The 16,458-nt window shown below is 44.9% G+C and overlaps 1 protein-coding gene across 3 annotated transcripts in view; it reads left to right on the forward strand.

Annotated features, from left to right (window-relative positions):
- MAP3K20 (mitogen-activated protein kinase kinase kinase 20) overlaps positions 1–16,458 on the forward strand; it is a 1,515,864-nt gene that overhangs the window by 1,157,732 nt on the left and 341,674 nt on the right. For all 3 annotated transcript variants that reach the window (XM_069616229.1, XM_069616231.1, XM_069616230.1), the window contains exons 12-14: positions 641–685; positions 8,661–8,691; positions 8,809–8,948. In XM_069616229.1, coding sequence (XP_069472330.1) covers positions 641–685; positions 8,661–8,691; positions 8,809–8,948 — 216 coding nt within the window. The remainder of the gene's footprint in view (positions 1–640; positions 686–8,660; positions 8,692–8,808; positions 8,949–16,458) is intronic.

A 16,458-nucleotide genomic window follows, 5' to 3' on the forward strand; every position in this document is an offset into this window, starting at 1 on the left:
CTTTATATTTGGTTAGCCCCCAAACCCCACCTCCCTATTATCTAGTCCCGCTTCCCCACACATCCCTACCGCTTATATCCCCTTAACCCCCCCCCCCCATATTTTTTAATGAGATTTTTCGGCTGAAAATGTTCCGCAAAAAATTCTGCGAAAAAAAGCCTGGCGATGTAACAACGTTGTGACGTGTAATCAAGCGTTCTATCATTAATGAAGTATCTTGTAAATACACAAAGCAAGTTAATAGTAAAAAAATACAAATGGCACAAAGAAGCACACAAAATATCTATTATTTTGTCCATTCAGGGTAAAGTTTATGGCATACGACTATTCATGAATTCATCATAGTTGATGGGGCAAGCTGCCTTTGATAGGGTGACACATGATCCTCACTGCATGAGAACACATGCACATTTGGACGGATTTGGGATTTATACATTCATATTTACAGCTGGTCTTTTATTACGAAGTTTTAATAACTATCTTTTTGACATGAAATGTAAAAGTTTAAGCGGCCATCAGTCGTATAATGTCACCTCAATGAAATGTAGTGCATGAGTCTTCAAAAGGGAAAAATTAGAGGAGGTAGGACTACAAAGTGAAATGTTGTTTCTTTACTTATATGTTCACATTTCTTCCGCAGCTGCTGCCTTCCTTTGATATTCGTGCCTGGACAGAAGAAGATGTGGTAAGCAACTCTGTTCGAATACCTCTGTGCAGCTATCACTTTGCAAGGCCCTCTAGAGACGCTGGCCCAATATCGTAAACCAACATGGTGATGCCTGTCGAAATATAGGTATAGGCCTCCGCAATGAAATCGTGATCTAAAAAACAATTCTACCTGTTCTAGCCTTTTAAAGAAAGTTGTTAATAAGATAATAAAATGGACTAGAAGCCCTGCTTGCCTACACAGTAAGATGAACTTAATTTGGATTAAATGCAAAATATGATTGCTCTATCAAAAGGCCATCTGCGTATCAGATTTCAAATTATACATCACATTAGTTGAAATCAGAATTGTGTAACTCCTTATTGGCTCTATTTTATTAAAACCTGTTTCCCATTTCATGTTCATTTTATACTTTGTGTAATTTAAATTTAAACAAATGAAAAGATAACAAGCAGCAGGAGCAACGTACCACGTGGGCCACTAGGAAAACACTGGCTAGGCCTTTCCAAGATGTTCACGTCATTGCAACACAGGCCCATAAGTCGGACTCAGAAGCAGCAGAGAGTCTGTGCTGCATTAGGGTTCCCTCACGGTTTCACATCTTCGGGTTCATATGAGCCTGCTCGGAACTGCATAGCCTCTCTCACTGACATACAGAGGGTTCGTTCGCCGTGTCAGCGGCCAGAGGCGCAACAGCATTATTTAAATTTTTTAAAATGTTCTGACCCATGGACTGATGGTGCTGTTAAATTCCAGATTTAAGTGAAGTTAACATATGAACACCATATAAAATATATTACATTCGTTTTTCCTTAGTTCTGGTATTTGGACCCAAGGCGATTCAAGGGAAGTGCACAAAAACTGTTGCACAGTGCTCATCAGGTCATGCAATAAAGCATTGTTTTTCAAAAAGAATGCGAAAAGGACACCATTATGAGAACATAAAGCATTTCTTCTGTGCCATGAGGTGCAACACACAGAGATGGAACCCAAAGGCACAAACTACACCATGAATCGGTTTTGATAGATAACCAGTACTTTGCAACTCGCTTAATTTGGTGGGAGGCACTAGAAAGATCCAGGTTGTTATGACTTTCCTAAAGGTGATGTGATCCAAAGTTGTGCTGGCTTCCCTTGAGAAGCTATTCCCAGTCTGGACCAGTTCACCTCTACTGCCTGTCATGCTCTATTGAAAGGCGAACTACCTAGAGGCTGACTTCAAGGAGCATAGAACCTGGCCTCTCTCAATAACAGAGAGACAGTGAAAATGTGTAAATTCAGACTTGATGTGTTCTCTGCATGCCAGCTGTCGGATCAGTCCAGCTCATGCATTCTGGGTCTGTTCATCCCACTGGCATAGTCCAGACAAGACAAGATCCTGTTCTAAGTCTTAGGGTTGAATCAATAGCTCTTCAAGACTTGGCTTATTTTAGGGATCATATCTTGCATTGCATTAAGTATAACACAAGGATAACACACGGATATAACACTGTGGAAAGCAGGTTTAGCCGGTGGCCCATAGACAGAGTCCACATCTCGAGAGTGTGTGCACGGATATTGCCAAAGAAGACACCCTCAGCTTTGTGCCAATTGAGCTTAATGTGTGTAACGTCATTGGCACAATTTCCAGCAGTTCCTGGCTGTGTGTTAAGCCGGTTTTAGGTAGAATGTGTTTATCTTTGTTGTCTACTCCCAGGCAATGTGAGCAGATGGTGAACAAAAGCGATAGCGATAGGAAATACATGGGAGGCGCTGTGCCCTGAGAAACACCACATGAAGTTAGAGCAGTACAAAATAATGACTGGGGTACCATCTCTGGCTGACAAGAACAACTTGATTCAGGCCCAGATAAGGCCTTCTACTGCAACTTGAAGTAAACAGCGAAGAATGATGCTGTTGTTGACTGTTTTGAAAACAATGACTGACCTAAAAGAATGACGTCTCCACCACCTGTTTTGTTATAGTCGAATGGGCAGAAGCCCTCTTTGAAGTTATCTTAGTTATCGTTGGACTGAATACAACCTTGCAGCTGTTTGGTACCTGCCTTCTCTGTTTCCCAGTCAGGGTAATCTTAATGTTTCGTGGGTCAATGTGCAATCTGCGGCTATATTTGGTGGTTTTAAGAAGATTTTCAATTTGTAAGAGAAAAGTGGGCAAAGGTTTTATTGATGTCTCCAGGGCCGATGTCCCTCGTCTGGTGTATTTTCCTATGATTGTCACTTTTTCAATATTCTCTGATTATGTTCCCCTTCATTCCTTAAGTGTCCATTAGAACAACACTATCATTCCCTAAAAGCAGCGGTCGTATGTTTGAAATGGGAAATCCAGCTCAACGGAAATGTCATCGTTTTGTAAATGCAAAACCAACATTCATGATGTACGAATTAAAAATCGCACACTGCAAATGTCATTGCAAATTGCAATGTGTACAATTGTGACCATTTGCAAGTTCTAACATGCAGGCGGGAGGTTTTGGGCATGCCCCCTTTCTTTCAGACTTCCAAGGGAAATAATTGTTTTCAACCACTCTTGGGATCTCAATTGAATGGTTGCCGACTGCCCAGAGCAAAAGGAAACCATTTGGAAAGTAAAATGGTGTGGTTGGTCAGAAGAAGGAGACAGACCAAATGGCATTTTCACAAGTTCTTTTCATTTAACTAAAAGGAAAAAAGCCTATCTATTCCTACTCGAAAGGGCTGGCCCTACCTAACACAAAACTAACTTGCGTGCTCGTCAGTAGTGTAGTCCAAATCAACAGTCTGTCCTCCATCCAAAAACTATCATATGCTGACCCTACCACTAATCAAAACATCCATAAAAAAGAGACCCAGGAGAACGACTCCCTTCTCCTAGACAGGCTACTCTAGCCTTAATATTATTTTTTTAATAGTCTTTTGTGATTACATGAACCAGTTCCTTTAATTCTTCTAAAGGGCTCGTCCGCCTCCTCGGTTTCCCCCTTTGTTCTAAACACAGTTCCTTGTTTTATCAAGATAGGGTCTTGACCCTTATTCCTTTCGGAATCTTGCAGAATCTCTTTTCTACCTTCCTTGGTTTGGCTTTCAACCACTTCCTGGGTTGAATGAATTGTATCTCAAAGGAGTCTTCAATATCTTTACGATATTCACACTCACTGGAATGGATGCATAGAGTCCCTCTGTACTCTTCACTTTCTTTAAAGTATTCCCAGCCACTGGGACGAGTATGATGAGTCCCTTGGTACTCTTAACTCTCTTTAAAGTATTCACAACCACTCGGACAAGTACGATGGATCCCTCTGTACTCTTCACTTTCTTTAAAGTATTCACAAGCACTAGGACGAGTATGATGAGTCCCTTTGTACTCCTCACTTTCTTTAAGGTATTTACAGTCACTGGGATGAGTATGATGCGTCCCTTGGTACTCTTCATTTTCTTTAAGGTATTGACAACCACTGAGATGTGTAAGATACATCTGTTTGTACACTTCACTTTCTTTAAGGTATTGACAAGCACTATGATGAGTATGATGAGTCCCTTTCTAGCCTTCTCTTTCTTTAAAATATTCACAACCTCTGGGACGAATATGATGAGTTCCTTTGTACTCTTCACTTTTTTATAGGTATTCGCAACCACTGGGACGAGTATAATAATTCTCTTGGTAACCTTCGCTTTCTTTAATGTATTCACAACCACTGGGACGACTATGATTGGTCTCTTGTTACTCTTCCTGCCCTGTTCCACTCCGGGTCTCCTGCCGCAACCGTTACCTTTGTTCTTTCGGGTTGGCGTCGCCAGGTCTTTTCTATGGGGAAATAAGTTTGAGTTAGATTTAATAAATTGTGCGAAGGGTCTATCCAGTTTACCCACTAATGGAAAGGGACAAAGGCAGGTGGCTTCTCACACGATTGATGGCTTTGGAATATCTACTTACATGTGAGGCTTTGGTCAGGGAAAACAGCAGGGCTCCTCAGGGGACAGCACAGGTATGGTCAAGGGTTCTCAGTCAAGGATTTTCTCCTGCACCCAGAATTCTTCTGCTCCTCTGGTTTGGGTCCCAGATAGCTTCTCTATTCCCCACTCACTGTCTCCAATGCAAGGATTGAGGCCTCTCTGCTAGTTGTTCATTGCAAGAGTCCAGCAGATGCTCTCTCCTGGAATAGTTCACAAAAAGCCTAGTGCTGATGCAATCCTGCCCTTTTCTAGTGCTAGTGACACTGCAACCTTGTCATAATTCCCACGGTCCGGATTGGCTAGCATGTTCCCTTCACCTCCCACCAAGACGCCCACTGGCTGCTGATGGGACCAGAAGTTGGGAGATATGTATGATGTAGGCTGAGGGAGGAGAATAGATAATTTGTTTCAAATTGACAAGGATTTGTGCATCTTTTGTTCTAAAAAATCTCATATGGTGCACAACCCCCATAATCTTTCAGATAACCACATGAATATAGATATTTTTGATTTCTATATTTTATGGTGAGTCGGACCATACTAATTTTATTCGGCACGCCCTCCCTGGGCAGAGCTACAATTTTTTCGCGGTTTGCCACTGCGTCGAAATAGCTAAAATTGGGACAGTTTCCCATTTAAACATTACTTTCATGATCTACCCCTGTGCCAACTCTCCCATTGCTCAGAATTGTGAAAATGGCAGAATCATAATTTTACACTTAACTTAAATTATGTACATCACAAAAACGTCATTTTTACAAGGTCCCAATGGGTTTTTTCTTCTGTTTAATTTGAATCCGGGTGGGCTCTCTAGGACACACGCTGCTCGTTTTATCGAAGAAAAACTGTATTCAATGTTTAATCAATAGCAGGGCATAACATGTATTAGTAAGTTTAATTTCTTCTTACGACATGTGACCAGTCATCTGTTTTATCCATGTTTATCTTAGCATTTTCCTTTACTGGACTTCAAAGCCTTGCTCTGTGCTTAATGTACAGTTTTACTGGAAGCTTGAACACAAGCTCACTTCCGCAGGACATGTTATCAGCAACTAATTGACAACCAGACATTCTTCTTGGTGGGCCTGGCCCCAACAAGTCTGGAGTGCAGATTTCAAAGGGCCTTTGTTCTGAACTAAATGCCCTTTTTATGGCAAACCTGACCTTAAAGGTCGTGTCAGTTGGTTGTGTTATCAGCAATTTACCACAAATTCAATCTCTTGCTTTGTATTTCTTTATATTTTTACTGACTTACAGGCCGGTTGCCTTGGTGAACCCAGCCACCAAAGGTTGGGGTCACAATTCCAGGTACCCAGCAGCTCAGTGGAGAAAAACAACAACAGCCAATTACCTACATGGTCCTAAAGGAATAACATTTCCAATTGGCACTGTATGTTTAACATGTTGCATTTCAGATTACATTCAGGCCTAATGTTCATAAATACCATTTTCCTTTACATACTGTATAAACAGAAATAATATCACTCTCTCCACGCAGATAGTTCATAGTTATATAAGGAAGCAGTATTCAAATCTACACCAAACGAAATGGGCCCTTCTTTTTTCATGCTGTCATGTTATATGATGGAGTTAATGTCTCTTTCTTCCTGATGAATTCACTCTGTCCTTCATTTTATTTCTTAAATGTTAGGTATCATTCCTCGGTTTTAGCTTCCAAATGTACAACTATTTCTTCTCATCCCATGTGTACTGCCGCCGTTTTTAAATCTGTCCATATGTAATGTATTTCCATGTCAGTTTATTTGTGAAAAGTAAGTGTCTTTCTCCACTTGCACACTTGTCCATTTTAATAGTTTAACTAGGTCCATTTCTTTCCATGTCACTTGGCCTTAAGTCAGAGAAAGAAGTGTTTTGAATTGGCCTGCATTTTCCAATGGATAGCACCAGTCAGCTTCACTCTTACATACTGGCCTGGCCTCTTTATTTCTGACATTCAGGGTCTATATTTTACCCAACACAATAACAAGCAGTTACTTCTTTGGGACGGTTCTTATGAAGCTCTGATGGTATTAGTGGCTCCTCGCATAAAGGGGCTTATGGAGTTCCTTGACGGAATGGGAGTCCTTGTCCCCAAGTGCCACCACTGAGGGGAATGTTGTGTAGCGGGCTCACCTCCCTAGCCTCACAAGGAAGGGCTCCCCTCTGGGGAGAAATGAAAGGATACTGTGAATCATCACAAGGGGTTCATTCCACTGCACGTGGTAGGGTGGCTGGATTTGGGGATGCCTTACCAAGTCTGTGAGTGGAGAAGCAGGCACTGAGAAAACTAGTGCATGGACTGCTGCATCAAAGAGCCTTCCCTTTGTGTATTACAGAGAAATCCAGGGTTGTAGCAGTCACTCCTGCGAAACACCTACCAAGTGCACATGTTATGGGGTGCAAGCACCTCGTACACAAAGGGAAATGCGCAGGCTTCTTTTCTTTCGGGAATCACTGCACCCGTAAAATCAGAATTATTTTCTCCATTCTGTCCACACTTCCTTGGTGTTTTAGAGGAGTATGTTATCGTGGAAGCTGTACAAGCTTTCTGTTCCAAAAAGTAACTGATGAAATGGGCTCACCCCAAATGCTAAACAAAACAAAATATGATTTTTTATTATAAATAATTGAGTATGCTCACTCTTTCAGAGCTTCTTTTTATGGAAATTACAGAAGCCTGGGCACAAACAATGTAATCATTCACTGAGAAATACATGAAAATATGAATGTAGCCTTATAGACCAACAGAGGGGTCATTATCACGCCATAATGAACAGCTGCCAAATTATGGTCCGAGGAGAAGCCCCATCCAGAGAGGCAGTGCCTTGTTTAAAAAAATCTTGCATGGAAATTGCATTGTTCTTGACCTGTTTACTTTTGAAAACAGAATGATCAGAAACCAGTCAATACCAGTAGTTATTGATTGCTCTTGGAACATTCTGATTGGCTGAGAGGAGATCAATAACCATCTCCATGCGTAAAAGATCTTAATCCTTTCCAACATATTTATGGACAGGATAGAGAAAGTGTAACTGGGGAAAAAACGGAATTCATGACATTCAAAGCAGTTTAGTGATGGCTTACAACACGGTTTTGTACTTTTTAAATGTATTTTATTTTTAAAGCGCTCACACAGCCCGGCTCACACAGCCCGCGGGCACGAGGCGCTGTTACAGGAATTGTTTTTTTTTTTTTGGTTGTCTTAGTTGCGTATTTATAACGTGCTTAAATATCCAGAGGTTTCTAAGCGCGGACGCGGGGTTCGAACCTGTATTGCTTCGTGTCGTCTTGCTTCCAAGGCGAGCACGTTGCCACTGAGCTATCCTCCCGTACTGTTAATTATATTATGATTCTATTTCTAACATCTGCAGTTATCAGGATTAGTAACAAAATAATGATGGCTAATGTTTGCAAGACAAAATACTGTACATGTAAATAGTGAAAACAATTACTTTAAAAGCTAAGTATTGCTTTTTTAAGAACTTTATCAAATGTATATGGGTGTGCTACAGTACCAACATATTGGCACTTGCCACTGAGCTGATTGGGTTAATCTTTTGTGACAAATGCCTCCAGATCCTCTTTCGCCCCAGTCCACCTCCCTCAATAGGCCACCTCCTCCTGATTTAAGCTGCTCAAACCTAGCTCCTTTTTGGGTGGCAGGCTCCCTTGACCTTATTTATGGGGGATAACTACTCACACCCTATACACCACTAATCTCTGTAGACCTATTTTACTGCCCCACATACCTCACTTATAATGCTGCACACGTTGACAGGGGGTGTCCAACATGACGCTCGATATGGGAAACACCTGAAACCTCAATTTTCCAGGTTTTATTAAAGTGGCTATTGTATCCTAGCATTTGTTGTTATACACCTAGAAGCCCCAGGGTTCTAGCATCCTAGCCCCAGGGTTCGGTGTGCTTTGCAAGTGTCAAAATGAATAAATATTGTCTTGGAAGACTTGCTCTTGAGAGTACTTGCTTGCAAGTTTAAGCCAGGCAAGATTGTATTTAACAACTCAGTATTATCTTATTTCTTTTATTTATTTTATTGCAGTATTTTTGGATACAACAACTTCTTAAAACAGGTAAGATATTGCATTACATTATTGAGTTATTTTGTTTTGTTTTGTGTGGGGATGAGTTGGGGGGGATAAGAATGACATGTTTAATATAACATTTCATGTTTCTTGTTCTGTGCCAAGATGATGCCACTCCAGATCAGAGCATCTACGCCAGCCTGTTTAGAGCACATCACATCACTGGCAAGAGGTTGCTACTTCTCGAAGAGACAGACCTGAAGGACATGGGCATTGTCTCAAAAGGACACATAATTCACCTGAAGGTATAGATGTGAAGAATCATTGATTAAAATGTAGACGAGTCATTTATAAGTTACCACATTTTAGTGAACATCTGGCACTGAGGCTGCTATAAGATTGTGCTTATAAGAGTGCAGGGTTACACAACAGAGATTGTAGTGTCATAATAATGTTGCTGAAAAAATAACAAATTGAAACATTTAAGAAACTCTAATGACATATTTAAAATATACAAAAGCTCAAAAAAGAGCTACAGGTAATAAGTCAAATTGAAAGTTAAAATAACAAAAGTGTATACAATTGAATAGAAACACTGTTTTTTAAATTATACATGTCCTATCAATAGAAAGGTTGAAGACCCCTTCAACAACCTTCTGTTGACCTTTTAGCCCTCCCCCTCGTTGTCTCTGACCTTCTTCTGCACCCCACCCTGATCTCTCTCCTGCAGAGGCATGTGAGAAATCGTATATTTGACCTCACTCATCCTTGCATCTCTTTCATGAAACATAGACGACTTAAAAGGCCCCTACAGCCAGGGTGCTCCCGTTTGTGATGTCCACGTGATAAGCATCACGTGCGTAAAGGAATAAAGGTGAGGGGAAATCCTGCGAAGGGCAGTTTCCGCTCTGACTCCAGAGCTCATGTGTCAGTCTGTTCCGTGCCTGCCCGTGCTGCGCCTCTCCTGTTCTGCAGGCACAGCCCCCGCGCTGCGCCGAGCATCACACTGGCAACGAGGTGGAAGACAAAGGCCACCCAGCATAGCCCTACGGCAGCGAGCTACGCCTGACCCACACCACGCTGCAGGCACACCAGGGCTTGCTGATATGTGTCGCACCCATCCTCCATGGTGCCTGGGCGACGGCAACACATCAGCCAACTCCAGAAAGCAGCAGCAAGCAAGGCGAGCCACCTCCCTCTCTGCCCCTGCACCCCGGGCAACGTCAGTGCCCGATGATAGTTATCACGTCCTCCCAGGAAGGTGCCTGGGCGCCAGCAGAGAGCTGCAGTTAAGAAAGAAAAACGAGAAAAGAAGTAAGAGCGCCACCCGCCGCGCCCGGGAGAAAAAACAAAATAAAAATTACAAAGATACAGTCCTGCTCACCCAACAGCCCACGGCCTAGCGCAGAAGGCCTAACACACGGGGAGCCCGATCATGGGACCCGTGAGTGCCCCACAAGCTGCGGCACCCGCAATGTAAACACGGGAGGCGCATATCGCCCAGAGCTACCAGAAGGCTCTGAGAAGCAGCCAACGCCAGGACAACGCAGAGAGTGCACCCATAGCAGGCGGCTGAGCCACAATACAAAGCGCAAGCCCCTGTCGATGTCCCCACTGGCAAGGACTGTTTCTTTCCTGTGCAACCATCCAGCGTAGCGCCCACACAAAGCCAGCGCCACGCAATTGAGCCCCAATCCAACAGCACTGCAGGGCACGAGCAGGGACATCACCAGTGCACAAGAAAAGAAGCACGGCAAGCATACCCAGGACACCCCACAACATGGCGGACGACCCCACAGCGATGCCACAGAGGCAACAATGCCAAAATACCAACACCAGCACATGGCTAGACACCTCGCAGGGGACATTCATGCAACCTTTTCAACCCTTCGGGCCCCGCAGAGGACTATCCAGCAATTTGATTTGAGCATCAAGACACGAGACATCACCAGCGAGGAGAAGAAGAGAGCCTTCCTTATGCTCAACTTGGGTACCATGGCCCTTCAACTGTTTAATGCACTCCTAAACCGGGGCACAGAAGACGACTACGAGGTGGCAAAAGACGTCCTCACCAGAAAGTTCAAGCCCAAAGTCAGCCCTGACTTTGAAAGGTTCAAAATGAGCCAAGCCAGACCGCGCCCCCAGGAGAGCATCAACGACTTCCACAGCCGACTGCGGGAGATGGCCCTCAGCTGTGACTTCCCGGACGAAGAGTTCGCAGTGAGGCAACAAGTAATACATGGACTATCCTCAGACAAGCTCCGGCGGGCCTTCCTATCGGAGACAAACCTGCCACTGGACACCATCCTGTTCATGGGACGACTGCGGGAAAGGACCGACGAGCACATGTCGGAGATGGAGCAGATAATCAGCCATCTACCGCAGGACACCGAAACACCTCACAACAGCATGCACACAGTCAACGCCCTGTGGCAGCACAGACCCTGACAAGGACAGCCAGCTACCCGATCGAAAAACTGCCTGTGGTGTGGTGGACAGCAACATAGAGGTGAACCCTGCCTGGCATACGGCACAACTTGCCACAACTGCGGGAAGGTGAACCATTATGCGTCGGTGTGTCTGAGCTCTCAAAAGGCCAGGGATCACTCACCTGGAGGAACACCCCGGACTGGAAGAATGATGCTAGGCCCTGCAGCACACCACCAGACCACTTTAGACAGCATGACCGCCGGCAGAGGAGACAGCCAGGCAAGGCACGAGAAAGCAGGAAAGGACGGGCCCGAGCAATAGAAGGAGAAGGCTCCGACAGTGACAGCAGTGACGATGGAAATCAAGCAGAGAACAGTCCCCAAGCTACGCACACAGGCACTGCAACCCCTGGCGAGAGAAGGTACACATGATATTGGCAGTTAAACCCAGACAAGGCAAGCTAACCAGTGAAAACAAATAACGCTGCTGCACTGTGGCAGTGGGAGACATCCCTGTGACTATGATGATCGACACAGGGACCACAGTAAATGTCATGCCCACCACCATGTTTGACAAACTTGATCCCAGACCCCTCCTTCGGCGAAACACCATACTGCTATACGCCTACGGCTGCAAAAAGCCCCTTCCCATCGTGGGATACTTCAAAACTGCTCTCACACAGCATGGAAAGAGCTGCAAAACTCGCATTTATGTCGTTGACGCGGGAATTGAAACCCTGCTCAGTTGCCCGACTGCTGAACTTCGCAATTCAGTCCAAGACAATCGACCACCTGATAACAAAGCACACAAAACTGTTCGAAGGATTTGGATGCCTCAAAGGAAGATCGGTAAAACTCTACATTGATCCCACAATAGAACCACAAGCAATATGACAACAGAGTCCCCTTCCACATGAGGGCAGCTGTAGTAGCGGGACTAAACAAACTGGAAGACCTTTTAATCATTGTAAAAGACCACCGGCCCCACCCCCTGGGTATCGCCCATGGTAGTAACAGCAAAGCCCAAACAAACCCAAGCAGTGCATATATGTATCGAAATGCTCCTCCCGAACGTGGCGATGGGGAGGGAAAGACACATAACTCCCACGATAGATAAGCTGATTGTGGACCTGACCAGCGCCACCATTATTAGCAAGCTGGACCTACGATCAGGCTACCATCAAATTCGCCTATCGAAAGAATCACGCTACATCACAACATTTTTATTGCATCTGGGGCTAAGGAGGTACAGCTGTCTCAATTTTGGCATATCATCAGCTGCCGAAGGTTTCTAGCATGAAATACGAAAAATGCTCCAAAACCTCCCAGGAGTCCCAAATGTCAGCGATGACGGCAAAACCGAGAGAGAACACAACAACTGGCTAGCAGCCACTTTACAGTGGCTGAACTTCTTTGGCTATGTCTTCAACGAAAAGGGCGTATCACCGAACCCAGGAAAAGTAGAAGACATCAAGAACGTGCAAGCCCCAACCACAGCAACTGAAGTACAGAGCTTATTAGGTATGGCGACCTGGCTACCATAGCCACCCCCCTGCGGGAACTTGCGAAAACAAAGACACCCTGGGAGTGGAGAGAAAGCCAAAAAAATGCATTTCGGAAGATCAAAGACTCTCTCTCTAGTGACACCCCCATGGCATTTTTTGATACAACATGCACAACAGAGCTACTGGTGAATGCCAGCCCGGTAGGGCTCGGCCCATGCTCACACAAACAGACAGGGATGGAACCATCTTCCCCATGGCATTTGCTAGCAGGGCGCTCACCCCGACCGAACGGAACTATGCCCACATTGAAAAAGAGGCATTGGCTATCATATGGGGATGCAAGCACTTCCATGTATGTATCCTAGGGCACCCAGTGAAGGGGCTGACAGACAACAAGCCGTTGGTCCCCATATTCATCCCCCAGCCAGGATTGAGCGCTGGATGCTCCAGCTGCAGCAGTTCTATCTCGAGGTACAATACAGGACAGGGGCCAACAACCCGGCAGACTTCCTGTCACGACACCCCCGACCGGCCACCGCCACAGAATGTGAAGCAGCCAAGGAGACATAGGAGCACTTGTGCCAAGTCATTGCCTGTGCCAATCTGAAGGCCATGAAGATCGACAAAATTACTGCGGAAACTGACAAAGACCCCAAAGATGGCATCCAGCTTACCAAGAAGGCAATCCTGACTGGAGATTGGAAGACATTCCTCTTGGCAGTTGCCCAGAAGTCACTCAGAGCGCAGGAAATGATACAGGCACTGTTTGGAGTATGCCATGAACTTTTGGTATCACTCGAATGTCTCATCCTCAAAGGCCATCGCATAGTGCTGGCCACCACTCTTCATGAGAGATCCATCAAACTGGCACATGAAGGCCATCAGGGGATACTCAAGACACATGCTATCCTCAAATCCCGAAATGTGGATACCACAAATATAACAAAAGGTTATGGTACTTGTCGAAACCTGCACTGCATGTCTAGCCACACGCCGGCCAGGACCACCTGAACCCGTGGAGTGTCCCCCAAGACGCGAACGCCGCAGAGACGACATAAGCATCAACCTTTGCACCATTGCAAATGAAGCATACCTCCTTGTGGCCCTTGACGAGTACACCCAATATCCTGAGGTGGAGCCAGTCAACTCGACAGATGTGGCGTCAGTTACCACCGCGCTGGAGAAGATGTTCGCAATTCATGGCATCCCTTCCTCCATAAAAAGCAACAACGCTCCACCCTTCATGGGCAAAGACTTCAGACATTTCGTCGACGGCCTAGGGACCTGGCACCACCATATTACCCCATACTGGCCACAAGCCAACGGGGATGCCGAAAGGTTTATGGCCTCCATAATCAAATCAGTGAGGATCGCAAAAGACAAAAGGCAACCATGGTTACCCGAACTTTACAGGTTCCTCCGATCATACCCGCTGAGCCCCCACTCGGCAACTTGCCTTAATGTTCGGGGTGCCAATTCAGGCAGGCCTACCACTACACCACTCATGGAAACCCCCACCTGTTGACCTGGAAAAGGTAGAACGCTGGCGACAAGAACATAACACCAAGAAGACAGAGCCAGGAAAGCCACACAAAGTGACCTCCAAGTAGGGGACACAGCACTTGTAAGGAACAGAGCGCAGAAAAAGAAGATTACCCTCCCCTACTAATCGCTCCCCTGGATCATCACTCACAGAGAACATGGCTTAACCACCAGCACGTGAGGACGTGATACCGTGACCTGAAATGTGTCTCACTTCCGACGGACCCCTCTAGCCCTATGGGAGGAATCCCGAGAGAACCAAAGCCCTGTGCGAACCCGCACTGCAGGGACAGACATAACAACACCAGAAAAGGAACAGGAAGAAAATCCAAATCAAAACACCTGACACCAAGAGAGAGGGACAAGAGTCTTCCCAGACTGCACACCCCGCAACGAGAGCGAGGAGAATGTTATTCGCTCAGGAAGCTGCTAGTGCTAGCATCACGTGGGCAAAGGAATAAAGGCAAGGGGAAAGCCCGCGAAGGGCACTTCCCGCTCTGACTCCAGAGCTCATGTGTCAGTCTGTTCCACGCCTGCCCGCGCTGTGCCTCCCCCGTTCTGCAGGCCCGACTCCTGTGCTGCACCGAGCATCACACCTTTGGCTGTTATTAAGCAAGCTGATTCCTAGTCATTTCATCGAGAAAAAAAAGCATTGAAATGCCACACCACTGAAAAAAAAGCATTGTTTACCAAAGCATTGGCAGGCTATCTTTTACATGTAAAAGTGCCTTTCCATCGAAACCAGTCCATCGGAAAAATATAAAAGGACTGGTTTCGATGGAAATGCACTTTTACATATAAAAGATAGCATTTCAATGCATTCTTTTGTAACGTTAAAACATTACATGGAGCTGTGCAGTGCTGAAATTTAGGCACTGGCCAGCTCCTTGTAACGTTTTAATGGTTTTTTGTATATTTGGGGTTCCCCCCAAAATCCCCAACCCCCACGCCCACACCCTAACCCTAATCTAACCCTAACCCTAATCTAACCCTAGCCCCAACCCTAGCCCCAACCCCTAACCCTAATCTAACCCTTAATCTAACCGTAGCCCCAACCCTAACCCTAATCTACACCCATATTTTTTTTAAACCCAGTAAATGTCAAAATTAATTTCGATAACACCATCGAATCATAGTCCTTGAAAAGGTAGTTTGATGGTAGTTCTTTTCGTTGAATATAATTCGATGGTGTGGCATTAGGTGAAACTATTTTCGATGAAATTACTAGATACCAGCAAACGTGTTTTCACTTAGGTGTGAGAACAACATGCAAAAAAACATGATTTCACATGCAAGAGCAATTTCTTAAGGAATTGGTTGTCTTTTGGGGGAATTGTTTCCAAATGTTGTTAAAATAAACGTTAAAGACTGGATGAAAGCTGTTTTGGTTGTATTAATTAGGTTACATTCTATTGCCTTATTTTAACGTTTCTTATTTTTGCTTATGATTTATTTCCAGTGATATTTAACTGAGTTCCTTATGCCATCTTTTTGCACAGCTTTAAGACCAGTATGTTTCGCTCTTCAATAATTGTGTAATTAACCTATTTAAGGAAGGTCAATTTCAAGCCTTTCAAAATGGACGCCCCCATGCGAGTAACGTAAAACATTTGACCAAATGAAAGCTGGGCTCTTTGTAATGCCTAATGGCCGGCGACTGCTAATTACACGTGTCCAAGCCTCATCGTCTCTCTTGATACGGATCCTCCACCATCACCCATGATGCCCAACCTAAAGTGGGCGATTAAAGTAAATGTGCATGCGTGTGTGCAGATGCCATGGGGTCCTGATGTTCCATAGTGCCAGGCAGTGTGCCCAGGGTGAGGTGCATCCTGTCCACTCTTTATATATATACATGTCATCATCCAGGCTCCATTTCCTGGAAAGAAGAGGAAAAAAAACACCTCTCTGTACCGAAATAAAATAATGACATCTTTTTACTGTCGGCGGAAAAGCCAGCAGTTGTTATACTTCAGATCTCTGCGCAGGGAAGACATGCAGCAGCTTTTAAGAGATGAAAGCTGAGACAGCAGAGAGCATTAGCACTGCCTGCCAGCGCCACGCTGTGCACTGCCTGTCCCCTCACTCCATTCTTGCATGCGTGCTCTCAGCTCTCATTTGGGCAGGCGAGATATGGAAAGAAGGCACTGTGCTCCAACTTGAGGCAACTCAATTCCATTGTCAGCTGCTGCTACTTGTACATTTTGTTCAAATAACCCACATTCATTTGGATATGTACAGATGCCGCACCAGGAGCTGCATTTCAAGTCCAGCGTTATTCTGAAGTACTCAAGAAAGCAGCATTTAAGCAATAGTCAAATGTTATCATCTTCTTACCA

Source organism: Ambystoma mexicanum, chromosome 9 (assembly GCF_040938575.1).
Source record: "Ambystoma mexicanum isolate Mex_15411 chromosome 9, UKY_AmexF1_1, whole genome shotgun sequence".
In the NCBI taxonomy this organism is placed as follows: domain Eukaryota; kingdom Metazoa; phylum Chordata; class Amphibia; order Caudata; family Ambystomatidae; genus Ambystoma; species Ambystoma mexicanum.